Consider the following 13,690-nt stretch of genomic DNA (forward strand, 5'->3'; position numbering starts at 1 on the left):
GGCCCTTTCAATCCATGTCTCAGCCTGGCAGCTCAATGAACCAACATCTGTAAAGACTCAAGGCCCCTTACAAGTGGGACAAACTATTACTCCCCGACCTCACTAGAACAGTCGGGAAAACCACTAGTTTTCCAGTTTCCAACACTGAGCCGCCCACAGCTTGGAAGGTTTGGAAGGTGGCCGAACTTAACTAGTAGACATCTTTTATGCCAATCAGATTCAGAACCCTAAGGCAGAAAGCAACAAATGTGATTATAGCTGCAAATTTCACTGTCTTAAAAGAAGACATAAAGTCTTCTAGAAAATGTAAGAAATTATACATGAAGTCAAATCTCAATGCCTCAGAGTAGAAAGGTGTGAGAGAGACCAGTCCCAGGGAGCCACTTCCAAATGTCAAATATTGAATGTTTCACATAAAATGAGAAAACCTGATGTTAAAAGAGCTTTGGCCAAGATATTGTTCTGTAGGCAGGCGTTGGGCAACACAATGACACATAGGGAATTTGAACAGTCACCATCCTAAAACTGAGAATTTTTCATTTTTAATTTCAGCCCAATGAGTATTTACTGAGAGCCACCGCTGGACTCAGACTGCAGGTCTCCCATCACGCTAATTATTTTTGAAATGTGGTCCTGTTTGGAATCACCTCATGAAGGGAATGTAAAGATGAGTGCAGGTTAATTGATCTGTTATAATAAAGTAAAATGAGATGAAAGTAAATTTTTTTCATGTGTAATATATGCAAGAAATCAAAATATGGTCAGTGTTTGGATTTAATGCCTCTCAGAAGAGAAAAGATCGGATATATTGTTCATCCAACACCTGAAGCAAACTCCACCTTCCCCGCCGACACAGAGGTGATGCCTGGCTAAAGGAAGCAGCCCCGAGGGAGGAAGAGGAGCAAAGGCCTGGGGGCTCATGGCCCAAGGCAGGTGGACTTAAGTTATGGAAACTCAGTGGTCTTCATCCATGAAGTGGGTATCATCTAAATGCCATCTCATAGATTTAATGAGGAAACTGGATGGTATATTCTATCCTAAAATCTATTAATAAATCACAGTGTGTTGTAGAAATATTAATATCACTCCCCTGGGAGTCTTTCTTTCCTGCCCAGGCAGAGTGAGTCACACTCTCATTCCTGCTGTGGCCGGGCCCAGAGCATTCCTTTGAACTTGGACTTGTCATGCGACCTCATGGAATTTTTTTCACCTTGGCCGGGCCCAGAGCATCCCTTTGAACTTGGACTTGTCATGCGACCTCATGGAATTTTTTTCACCTTTGACGGGCCAGAAGCTTCTGCTAACCCATCCTCACAGCAAACACAGTCCATGATGAAGGGTAAACACCAAACAGACCAGTTTAGTGCAGCGTTTCTCCACTTTGAGACTACGGACACATGGGGCCAGATAATTCTTTTTTGGGGTGGATGCCGTCCTGTGTGTTGTAGGACGTTGAGCAGCACTCCTAGCCTCAAGTCACTAGACACCAGGAACACCTCCCAGGCGTGACAGTCAACAATATCTGCAGACCTTGCCACAGCCCCCAGGGGCACCATCATGCTGGGATCACTGGTTTAATGACTAAGATCCCCTGAACCCAAGCAAGGAGGCCAGAGCTCCTCCCATTTTGCCTGGTATTTACTAGAGCTAAGCGCAAGTCCCCAGTGTCTGTCTGGGCTGATACTTGGAGGGGCCTAGGCTCGATTCCCAGGAGGATTCCAGTTGTGGTCTGTCCACCCCTCATTTAAGGTATACCCCCAAACCTGGGGCTCAGCCTCACTTCCCTCTTCCTTACTCCATACCCATCACCAAAACACATCAGCTCTACCTTCAAACTATGTCTAGAATGCAATCATCTCTCCCATCCGTACATCACAACCACCCTCATCCAGGCCTCATCATCTCTTACCTGAATTCCTGCAGGGGCCCCCTAGGGGGTCTCAGCTTCAACAAGGAGCCAGGGAGATGCTGCCAAATCTGACTGGCATCCAGTCGTGTCCTAGCTCACTCGGATTGAAGAGCAAAGCCCTTCACTGGCCTCACAATCCCTCAACGTCATCTCCTGTTACTCTGCCCCTTGGTCACTAAACATCTGCCACAACTGTCCTCCAGCACTTCAGGCTGACCTCAGGGCCTTTGCACTTACTGCTCCCTTTGCCTGGAATATTCTTCTGCTGGTTAACCATGGCACCTTCTCCCTCACTGACTTTGAGGCTTTTCTCAAATGTCATGTTCTCAGAGGTGATGTTTTCAGGCTGCCCTTTCCAGAACTGCCACCCCCTGCCCTGCTTTATTTTTTTTCCTTAGCATTTATCACAGTCTGACCTGCTAGCCTTTAATTAGCTATCCGGTTCACTGCTGTCTTTCCCATTAGAAAGTGAACTCAGAGAGGCCATATTTCTGTGTATGTTTGATGACTGTATGTCAAGTACCTAAAACGGTGACTGCACATAGTAGATGCTCAATAAATCCTTGTGGCTGAATGAAGGAATGCATGCAAAACCAGGACACCTGATGCCAAGATGGACCAGTCAGCCAGCCCCCTTTCCTGTCATCTTCATCACACTCCAGACAGCACGCTTTTTAAATACTACATCAAAAGCACCCTGCCATCCGACCCTAAGCTGGAGTTATTCACACCACACAGTGAATCTCCTTCCCAGACACAGAGAACAGCAAGGCCCAGTCCCTCACTGCACAGGCTCAGCCAGACAAAAGCCACTGTGGTGGAAGGCAAGTGGGGTGCCCCTCCCCCCAGGCAAACAGACTTCCTGGGAGCAAACCCTCCTCTGCACGTTGTTCTCCCAGAATATCCACTCTACAGGCCACCTTTACCCAGCTCTGGGGATTCTCATTTTTCATCTCCCTGGATGCTGCCACAGGACTGTGGTTCTCAGACCAGTGAGCATCAAAATTCCAGTGCAGGTGAGGGCGGTGGGGGGGGGGGGGGGGGGCGGGCCTTGTTAAAACACAGAGTGCTGGGCCCCTCCCCCAGAGCGTCTAACGCAGCAGGTCTGGGCGGGGCCTGAGAACCTGCATCTCTAACAAGCTCCCAGGTGCTGCTGATGCTGTGGGTCTTAGGGCCCCACTTTGAAAATCCGCATATCGGGTGATTCCCTCACCCAACAGACTCCAACAATAGGTTAATGACTCCAAGTGGCTTGGGCATTGGGCTCGGAACAGGACTCACAGCGTGGCGCACAAAGTCATTCAGTTCCAGCTGCAGGGAGCCTTCAGGTAGGCAGCATGGAATTGCCATGACCTCCTGGTGCGCTCCTAGGAGTCTTCACTGCCTGTGGAAAGATGAAGGATGTCCAATGCAACCCGCCTGAGACGCAGCTGAATGTCCGAGACAGGGATCCTGAGAAGACCAAAGCAGCCTGTTTGCACGTCATAGTGCCTGCTTGTGATGGAAGGCAATTTGTTTGTGGACCATATGTGAGTATGAGTGTGTATGTGTGTGTGTGTGTATGCGTGTTTGTGTGTTCCTTCGTCTATTCTGCCAGTCTACAGTGGCTTGAGCCCTAGGAACCTCACATAGAACTAAAGCCATAGGCAAGGGGCTCTCTGGAGGCCAGGCAGTTCCTAAGCCCCAGCAGGACCTCCTGTGTGCACCAGCTGTTCTAGTTCGGCTGCACTGACACATCTCCAACTTGCAAATCCTTGGGGGTTTCTTGTGCGTGAGGCCGGAGTGAAGAAAGGGGAAAGGCAGGGTGGCCGGGGACCACTGAAGCTGAGAAATGATGTCTTGTGTCTACACAACGTGCAATTGAATTAGTGTCTGCAAGAATCATGTCCTCTGATACGGCAGCCACCAAGCCAAACCCGCAATTACATCCCCGTTGGCTCACCAGGCATGGTTCCTTTCTCTCCTGCTTTCCTTTTATTATTTTTTATAGCTCTCTATTATAATGGCAACAGATCTCATTTCACCATTTGTATTTCATTTCGGGAGCTTGTGTGCACGTTGGGGCTGAGGTTTTACAGAATTCCACCACTTGCTTGCGAAACGCAGTTCCTCCCTCCTCCAAGCCTTGGCCTTTTCCTCCAAGGGTAAAGGGTGGATAGGGACAGAGAGGACCATTCCCAGGGACTGTATCCTATGCAAAAGGAGCGGGGTCCTGTTCTGGCAACACCCAGGCTATAGAGAGGATTCTTCCCCCTGGGGGGTGTTTGCAAAAGAACGATGAGGGCCAACCCACGCGTTCCAGCCAAAGTCTGATTGTTGACTTATGTGAGCTCCCCCTGGACTTGACTTCAAGAGGCAAGTGTGCTGCATGAAAGTCCACCACACAAAAGCTCAGAGCAAGGACAATTAGAAGAGGCTACGGGGCTGGGGGCCCAGAGATGCAGTTCTCTTCTTGCTGCAGTCCCGAACCCACGGCACCCCTGGCCTGGGGCATCCAGGTAGTGGACGAGGCAGCCACCATCTCCAGAAAGATGCAGGGAGGCAGCACGTACAGGAGCTGCATCCCCGTCCCTGGTGCTCAGGCGGAGGAGAACCATGCCCTCCCCCTGCAGTGTCTCTGCCGCAGGCCCCTCCAGGGAGGATCCCTGTCTCCGTGACCTCGGCCTCTGCCCCCTGCCACTTTGGGCAGAGCTGGTACTGCCAGGTGCCCACTGAAGGTCTCCAGAATGAAAGCAAAGTCAACGCAGGTCCATGCTCCCTTCTTTGGTGCTGAAGCCAACACGCGTGTAAAGATCACGCAGCGAGTCGGCAACATCTGCGGATGTGATCCGGGGCAGCCCTGAGTCTGCCTGCTGGCCCCTTCTACTCCTCGAGATGAAATGCGACTCAGCTCCCCTGGGGAATTTTGAGTTTTTCCCTCCTCCACACCCCTTGAGGCAGCCCTTTATGTTCTGAAGAGCAGACGGTGCCCCGCCACCCGCCTGGCGATATTCCACGGGGTCACAGCCTGAAGGCTCGTCCTGGTGACCCATCGATCTGATGTCTGCCTCCACCCCTACTTCCCATCCAGCCCGGCGGAGCCCCTCAGGGACAGGGAACCGGCCACCCCAGGAAATGCTGGTTTGCAGATCTGAAAGGAATGGCCCACGATCCACTGACCAGCCCAGGGACCAGGAGCACCAGGTACGGTGAGTTTCCTGTGTCCACCTGGCCAGGCCGTTGCACGCAGGGACTTCATCCAATGCCAATCGAGGTGTGGGTCTGAAGGTATTTCATAGATGCCGCTAACGTCTACCATCCAGGGATGTTAAATAAAGGTGATTTTCCTTGATAACATAGGTGGGCCTCGTCTCAACAGCTGAAGGTCTAACGAGCAAAACCCGTGCTTTCCCTAAGGAAGCAGGCATTCTGCCTCAAGACTGTTGCATCTACTCCTGCATGGGTTTCCAGCCTGCCGGGACGCCCTACAGATCTCAGGCTTGACAGCCACCACAACTCTGTGAGCCAATTTCTTATAATAAAGCTCCTCAATGTGTATCTCATTGGTTCTGTTTCTCTGGAGAAGCCCGGCTGATACACCAGACCGGGCCCCACGGAGCTGGACTCCGGAAGACACTGAGTTCAGAAAAGATGGGCAGAAGCCTCTTCTACAAAAAGAGGATCAATACATGTCACCCTCCTGTCTCCCCAGAACATTCTCTGGGGGGGGGGGGATGATGGCATTTGGTGACTGGTTGACATCCGTATCATAGCTCAGTTCCACAAGCTCCTCCCCCCTGCTCCACACCAGGCCCACCGTTTCCCATCAAGGAAGCGTTCAGCTCTGGCTCCCAGGCAGACGGAGGCAGCCATGCCTTCCTCCTGGGCAGCGCCTGCCCTGCCGGCACCACCGCACATCCAGGTGGAAGACGAGGACGATGACAAAACTGACTTCCCTCGGTAGCCACCACCAAAGCACATCTCAGTTTGCTCCCAAAGCTGGAACTGCCTTTAATGATCCTCTGATGGGAGCAGCATCTCAGGACTCCGTGAGGGCCTGAGAGAGGAAGCTACTGACGCTTCCACCATCTGCTTGCAAGAAAACTGTCCAGTTTCTCCGAAAATGATTTCATTTCCCATGAAAGAGACCCTTGGCCAAGCCCACAGCTTCATACCTGCCTGAGAGAGGAGAGGCCAAGGAGCCTTCCCCAGCCAGCCAGCTGAGGAATGTGGGAGAAGCTTCCAGGGGGCCCGTGTCTTTCTTGGGGACTTGAAGCCCCTTGGCCAGGCTCAGGGTTGCCTCGAGTCCCCCCCGCCCCCCCCCCGCCCCCGCCCCATCCCAAATCCCTGTGGTGACCACCTCGGGCTGGGAAGGCAGCCCCAGGGCCCAGCCAGGAGGGCAAGTGGACATCAGCTCCTGAAGGGACACACAGGCCTGCGTCGAAGGAGACGGTGTTCACACGTCTCTTACTTATTTATTCATTTGTTTGTTTGCTTATGTATTTATTTATTCATTCATTCACTTAAATTCAGCGAGAAGGAGAGAATTTTATTTCTGCAATATCGTTCTCACCTCCTCATTCAGTCTCCTTTCTGAGGCAGCTAAATCCAGACGGGCATTCCTGGAGCTGGCCCTAGGCCAGACTGCAAATAAGGGCCAGGGCACAGCTCACTCTGCTAACTGCCAGCTGGAAACCATCTCAGCGCCCTTCGCCGGAAGTATTTTCTCTCTCTCTCTCTAATTCTTTCTCCTCCTCTCTCTTCATCTCTATCTCCCTTATAATCTCTCCCTTGCACACACAATCTCTCTCTCTCTCTCTCTCTCTCTCTCTCTCTCTCTCTCTCTCTCACACACACACACACACATGTGCTGACGTATTTCTCACAGGTAGAAGCTAGTCTGGGAAAAAGAACGCTTTAGAAATGCATCTCGCTCTCGGTGCTCCCACCCTGACTCCCGGCATGTATGGGATCACGTGACTCCATCAGAAACTAGAATCCAATCAGTGTTTCCAGGGCTGGTTCCACAGCTACCCTTTTATATAAACACTGCAGCCTCCTTCAGAACAGGATTAACCTTTATGCCTCCAAGTCTCAGAAGCAGATACAGGGAATGGTCAGTGGAAACATTCTATCAGATGGATAGGATTTAGCGGTAACATATTTATACCTAACGATGAACTTGCTGGAACCCTGACATCCTGGACCCTATGATGCATTTTCTACCATGGTCCTTTCAGAAGTCTAGGAATTGGTCCCTTGATGAGGTCTAAGATGGGCCTGCCTTGGCTTTAATTCCATTTAAAGGACCAGTGTCGTAGCAAATAGGTAACGTCAGAATTATCGCTCCCACTTCCAAGAAGAAACTGATGCACAGAAGCAAATTGACTTCTCAGAGTCAAGGTAAGTTCTGGCCCCTCCCATCTCCCTGTTTGGCACTCCAGCCTCACGGTTGTCGTTCCCTCTGAGGACGGTGGCTTGGCACCTTCACCGACACCATACTAGAAGTTGACGCAATGGTTTCCAGCACTTATAAAGAATGACACATAAAAAACATGTTTCACGTTAAAATATATACGTAGCGAAATGGCCTATTATAGCTGCGACAGAGTGGAAAAAATGCTCTGGGTGTGGAGTCAAACACCCTCAGTTTGCATCCAAATTCTGAGCTGCTTTAAGTGATGATTTGGGTTAGTCAGAAAATGCCTGGGTCTCAGTTTCCATATCCATCCAGTGGGGATAAGCATTCCTCACAGGGCTGCCTGGAGGACTGACAGGCCTTTGGATGTAAAAGGGCTTTTATACACAGGAAAGCACTAAAAAATGCAAGCTATCCTGGTGACTCTTAAGCCGATCATGCAAATTTAAATGAAATTATTCTTTCTTTGTCCTGAGATTTTATATGATTCTTTCTGAATATATATGGGGTATTTATATCATAATTGAAATCACCTTTACTTTTCTAAACTACATTCAGTGAAATACTTTTGAGTGTCCGGGAACAATACATTCAATAGTTCGCTAATACACTCCAGGTGTGGCAAAGTTATCAAGACAAACTCAGGAGCCGCAATACTTACGGGTGACACCGGTGCTTGGTTTTAAGTGTAAGTAAAGATGAGAAGAAAAAGCAGGCATTCAGAGAAGGTGACAGAGGGGGGAAGGTGGGGGGGGAGCTGGAGGACACAGGAAGTAGGTCCATTAGCAACATAATATGGCTTGGACATATGCTACACCACCTGGCCACTAGCTTACACTCTCCCTCCATAAAAACAGGAGACAGCTTTACTTTCCAGGCAGTAAAAACCTCAGAGATGAGTTCTGCCATATGTGGGCAAGGCCCCCTCCCAGAAAGCCCTCATGCCTGGGAAATGGAATTGAACATCTCGTCTTCAAAGCGAGTTCTCGGTAAATATACTACCGGTTTTACAACCTCTATCCTCCACGCAAACCACTGGAGAACACATTTTCTCAGCATCGCCCAATTTACTGTTCAATGACCTCAGTTTCTAAAACCATCTTTGGGGAAATCTGATCAATTTCCACTTTGCCTTTTCAAGGGATGGGAAAACTAGAGCAAGAGCCGGCGGTTTCCTTACCTTGAGCCGTTCACCTGGTTAGGGTTACATTCCATCTTGATGGTGACCCTGGCTGGGGGTTGAGACAGCCAGTCCTGCTGAGGGACGCGCGGGCTCATCTTGGATGTCTGTCCATAGTCGCCAGAGGAGGACGCGGTCATGTCGGTCTTGGCCAGGTGCGGCGTGCCGTAGGCGCACTCAAACAATGACTGGTCCTCGCTCACGACCGATAACGCTTCCTGAACGCCCAGAGAAACACACATTCAGGACACTCCAAGGGACAGTCATGTTTCAAAAAGTTGCTACCTTTAGAGTCATCACTAACTGGGACCCCATTTTTAGGCAGTTTTCATGGTATCCATTTCTACCTTTCAGAAGAAAAAAGCTGGCTTTCTTTCCCCTATATCCTAAGAGTTGGAACTGGCCGACCTAGGAAAACTTTTGTGCAGGTCTCCAAACGTCCCAGGCTTGACTGCAGCCGTGCAGATAATACCCACTTTAATCTCAACTCAAGGAAGTTGAATTTCAAAGGTCTTAGAAGACATCCAAGTGCATGTGTCATTATTTGACAAATGCAATGTATAATTCAAGCAGACAGGGTACAGAATGGTTATGAAGATTAAAAAAAGACGTGATGGCTAACACCTAAGCATCTGGCAAAACTGCCACATTCCCAGGAGATTTTAAAGAAGAGCTACTTAGAAGAAGAGTGAGGGGCAAATGGGGCACCAAAGGACAAAGATATGAATTTTTCCACTTCTAAGTTATTAGCTGAATTAGAGTTTCAAGTGGTGTTTCCATGATGGTGAACATCTGGATGATAAATGAACCAAAAAAAAAAAAAAAAAAAAAAGCTGTGAATTAGCCGGAGGCCTCTAAATACCAGGGTGTTTAAAATATCTAGATCACTAACTAGCTCTTTTTTTCCCTTACTTTCTATTCCCATCTTCGCTCCTTTTGCATGATTTGGCGAGAAGAAACAGAAATGTGTCATTGTTGGAGCATTCTTCTGTGGTTTTCAGTCAAACAAGTGGTTAGCCTATGGCTAGGCTGACATTCTACAGGCAAATCAGCAAAGGCACATTTGGGAAGTTTCAGCTACTTGAATGATATATCACGCAGCGACTGTACAGAATAACTACGAGACTATCCAATTTTGCTTTCTATAATTGAAAAAAAAAAAAAAAAACCTGTGCGGTAGTTTATATTCATTTTATTCCTGGGCACCCTCAGTATTGCTATGCAGCTGGTGAGAAGCGAATGTTGTTTGGGTCACACATTTTTTAAAAATGGAAACTTTGGAGCCAGTGGGGACTCTGGATACCTTGTGGTCCAAACTTCTGATCCCACAAATAGGAAAATCTGAGATCCAGAAAGGTCTGGACCTCATCTGGAAGTGAGCCGCCCAAGATCAACCAGGGAATTAATGACAACACTGATGAGTGTTCTATCATCTGCTCCCTCCTGCCCCCAGAGCCTAAGATGCCCTTCTTACATTCCCTGGTTCCCGATAGGTGTCTACATTAGCATTCCTTTCTTATTCGTTGAATTGATACTTAAATAAATAAGGATGCTCCCCCAACCCCCGTTAGTAAGAGAGCCTTAGGAAGCAGCCCTTCTAAGACAGAAACCCCCCTCCCTATCCAGAAGGATCCGAATCTTTAGGGAACACATGCAATTTCACAAAGTGCCCCCCAATCCAGTGTGTCCTCCCCCACTCTGTCCCCCACCTACCCAGGGACCAACTTCTTCATTGGTCCCCAAGCACATGAACTTCACTGCAGGGACACACGGTGCTATGAATCAGTGAGCAGGGAGAATCACAAGAAACAAACTCAATGCTTTGGTTCTCAGAATGATGGCCAGGAGTCTGTATGTGTATAACACGCCTACCTCCAGCATCTCTAAAATCCCTTAGAATCCCAGCCCTTTGACACTCTGGGGGAAGAGTAAGCTGGGGGTTTAAACAATAACTCAAAATGTACAAAAGGATGGGTTGTGCCAGCCAGAGAGCCAGGATCAGGTGCAAGAAAGAAAAAAAAAATAGTAAGGCATCTTGAATACCCAGCAAAAACACATCAACAAACAGACAGCAACAATCCCAGGAATGGGTATGGTAGATTCGGGGGAGCCTGAGTCGCGTGGCTCTCTCTTCTGGTCACCAATAGAGTGAGGGCATGTAAGCAATCTAAATTCACAGACATGGGTTTAAAAGACGAATCGGCACCACGGACTTAGTGTAGTCCTGCTAATTAATAAAGGCAAAATTATAGCTGCTTCAAGAAATGTTGCAAAACAGGGTCTCCCTTCCCATCGCAGCACTGAACAGGATGGTTTTACACTCTCAGAACAAAAAACAAGGCTGAAGGCCACCCCCCTTCTCCTGCCTGGTCCTGCAGGCTCCACCATGCCTCAGAGGTGAATAACATACTATGTAATGTTAGCGTTGGCTCACCGATGAAGAGAAATGTGAATAAATGTGTGATTTGTATCAGAAATTGGCAGAAACAGATAGGAGGAGCAAGCTAAGCTTTAAATCACAAATGAGAAAGAATATGGCTTTCACAACAAAAAGAGTAACAATGTTAAAATATGAGTATATCCCCAAGATAAAGTAGGATATTCTCGCAAACACATCCAATGACCAAATAAATGTAGGGTAAGATTTTAAAACTGGACCAAATGACTAGAACTGAAACAAGGCTTCAGTGTGTGTCTGGAGGGGGAGGAACCCATTCTCACATCTGGCAAAGCATTATTTCACCACATGGTTTTCTAAAGAAAGAAATCAAAGTTAATTGAGATCGATTTAGGGAAAAAAATTTACAAAAGCTAGAGATAAAGGGGGGCAACACATCACTTCTTCGTATCTTAAAATTCTCCCCTGAGTAAATTCTGCATAAAAATGAGAAAGGCCATACACATTCAGAATATCAAAAGTTGCTTTTGTTCGCTAGAGAAGAGGCATTCTAAAAATGAGAAGGCTTGCAGGATCAACGTCTCATTTCAAAAGCGGTGAAGTTCAGTCCATATTCTAGAAAAACAGAGCATATCCCAAAGTGTTGCTAATTAAACCAAGGCAGCTAAACACCTAGGATTAAGTACAAGTTGGGAAAAGAAAACAAGCAAATAAATGGAATCACACACACACAGACACACACACACAGACACACACCAACTTAGCACATCCGAACAGTGGGGGAGTACAAAGCAGCTGAAGGGTGGTCTTCAGAGACCCGCTTCAAACGAGGATGATCACTAAAATTAACTGCTGTTCTTTAGAAGAAAACAAACGCTATATACCCACAGCATGCCTTTGTTCATCCACTTGACTTTGCATACGACATGCAGGTTTCATCATCCCTTTGGCTGGAGTATGAATGACAAAGGCTGATAGAGAGGATTCTCCCACCCCAGCAGTCCTGGGACTTCAAAGCGGGGAAAGGACCTAGCCCAGGAGGATTAAAACCAGAATGGATGGCTGTACAATGGCTGGTAACCAGGAACACATGAGTCCCTCAACTGCAGCCCTGCAAGTGGCTCTTCCTGGCCTCGGCAGATGCTGCCCCTGCTTCCCTGCCGCCTGGCTTCCCTCCTCCTCCTTGCCCATCTCACCTACCTACCTGCCTACCTGCCAGAGGTATCGGCAGATGCCTTAGTTAACATGTATGGCTTACTCCCTCAGAACCTTCGGCCAGCCGCGGGGACGTGCGAACTGCTTTGGTTGTTCTATAACAGAGAATTCAAAAAAAGTCCAAACCTGGCAGAAATGTGGCACAATAATTTAATATGCCTGCCTCTATGTTACTATAAAAAGACATGAACTTTAGATTGGTGTGTGCTAGTGTGTGGGGGTGTTTTTTTCTGTAGCTCCAGGAAAGCTGGGCTATTCTGATGTGGCCAGTGGCAGCCTACCAACGCCATTTTTTATGAACTTAAGTGAAATGCATAAATTCTAAGCAAACTGCCCCCAAACAAAAGGGACCGCTGTGTTAGTATACAGTGTTTATTATTTCACTTGAATACTGAATGCACCAATAACATATGAGGACCACGCCTTTGGATTTTGGTCATAACAGTTGACCGATAGTTCTAGAAAGTGAAGAGGACTCAACTAGATTACATTTCATACGTGAGACTAAAATACGACTCTATTTTTAAATGACTAGATTTGGGTACAACAAAGGATCCAAAATGCTAGATTTTTTTTAAAAAATTAGAAGTCTAATGCACTTTTAAGCATACTGACATTTCCAGCAAAAGATTTCAGAGATCCTGAAAGAGATGATTTTTTTTTTTTCTGTAACAGATGAATATTTTGAGAGGCTTCTATGCTTCCAGCAAAAGAATTATAAAACAAGGGTCTGGGCTCAATTTTGCTCCTAACTTTTGATCCGCATGTTCATAAAAACCCGGAAATGTCAATACAGAGAGCCCAACACATTTCAATTTTCATGAAAATCTGGGTGTGGTAAAGTGTTGAAACTAAGAAAGTTTGAAAGAATGATCAGCTCTCTTTCACAGCTGGAGCCAGTGAAGAAATGTTCACATAGGGAAATCCTTACATGGTTTTCAAAAATCCAGAAGACGACCAGAATTAGATGTCCAGAGAACAGAATTCCCAAATCAACCCTCAGTTCCCTCAAGTCTTATGTGCCTCAAATAGTTATGAAAAACAAATGGAAAAAACTAAGTGGAACAAGCATGTTAAGAATATGGTCATGCTTTAAGAAAAAAAAAATTCTTATCGAAGTCCTTGGTATCACAATACAGTATCTACTTGAGGAAGCCAAGGTCATCTTGAATCCACAGTCTGCCTTTTCGCCCGCGTATAACCACGCAGAAGCTGGTGCATCACATAACTGCTCACACTACGATGAATAAGACATCTTTTAGCCACAGTCTCTCTCGTAAACAGCTGATTTATCACAGAACAAACCAGGTTACCTTGGTGAGCACTTTGCATGCAGTATCCCTTTAAATCCTATTTCACTGATTTTTAAGATACACCATTTCCCCCACTTTACCAGCTCTGAAATCGGATGCATCTCACCACTGATGGCATGTCACGGGTTATTGGCAGTATTTCTTCTCCTTTGATGGCCGGTAAAATAATGGTTCATTTTATCATCAATGACATATGGTTTTTCAGTCCTGACAATAGTCTTACAAGGTCAGGTGTCATTCCTGCCCACAGGTGAGAAAGCAGGATTGGGAAGAAGAG

At 47.3% G+C, this 13,690-nt stretch overlaps 1 protein-coding gene across 12 annotated transcripts in view; it reads right to left on the bottom strand.

Annotated features, from left to right (window-relative positions):
* Positions 1-13,690, bottom strand: part of ERG (ETS transcription factor ERG) — a 262,203-nt gene that overhangs the window by 51,320 nt on the left and 197,193 nt on the right. For all 12 annotated transcript variants that reach the window (XM_057697335.1, XM_057697336.1, XM_057697337.1 and 9 more), the window contains one exon: positions 8,488-8,705. In XM_057697335.1, coding sequence (XP_057553318.1) covers positions 8,488-8,705 — 218 coding nt within the window. The remainder of the gene's footprint in view (positions 1-8,487; positions 8,706-13,690) is intronic.

The sequence above is a fragment of the Hippopotamus amphibius genome, chromosome 10 (assembly GCF_030028045.1).
Source record: "Hippopotamus amphibius kiboko isolate mHipAmp2 chromosome 10, mHipAmp2.hap2, whole genome shotgun sequence".
NCBI classification, from domain to species: domain Eukaryota; kingdom Metazoa; phylum Chordata; class Mammalia; order Artiodactyla; family Hippopotamidae; genus Hippopotamus; species Hippopotamus amphibius.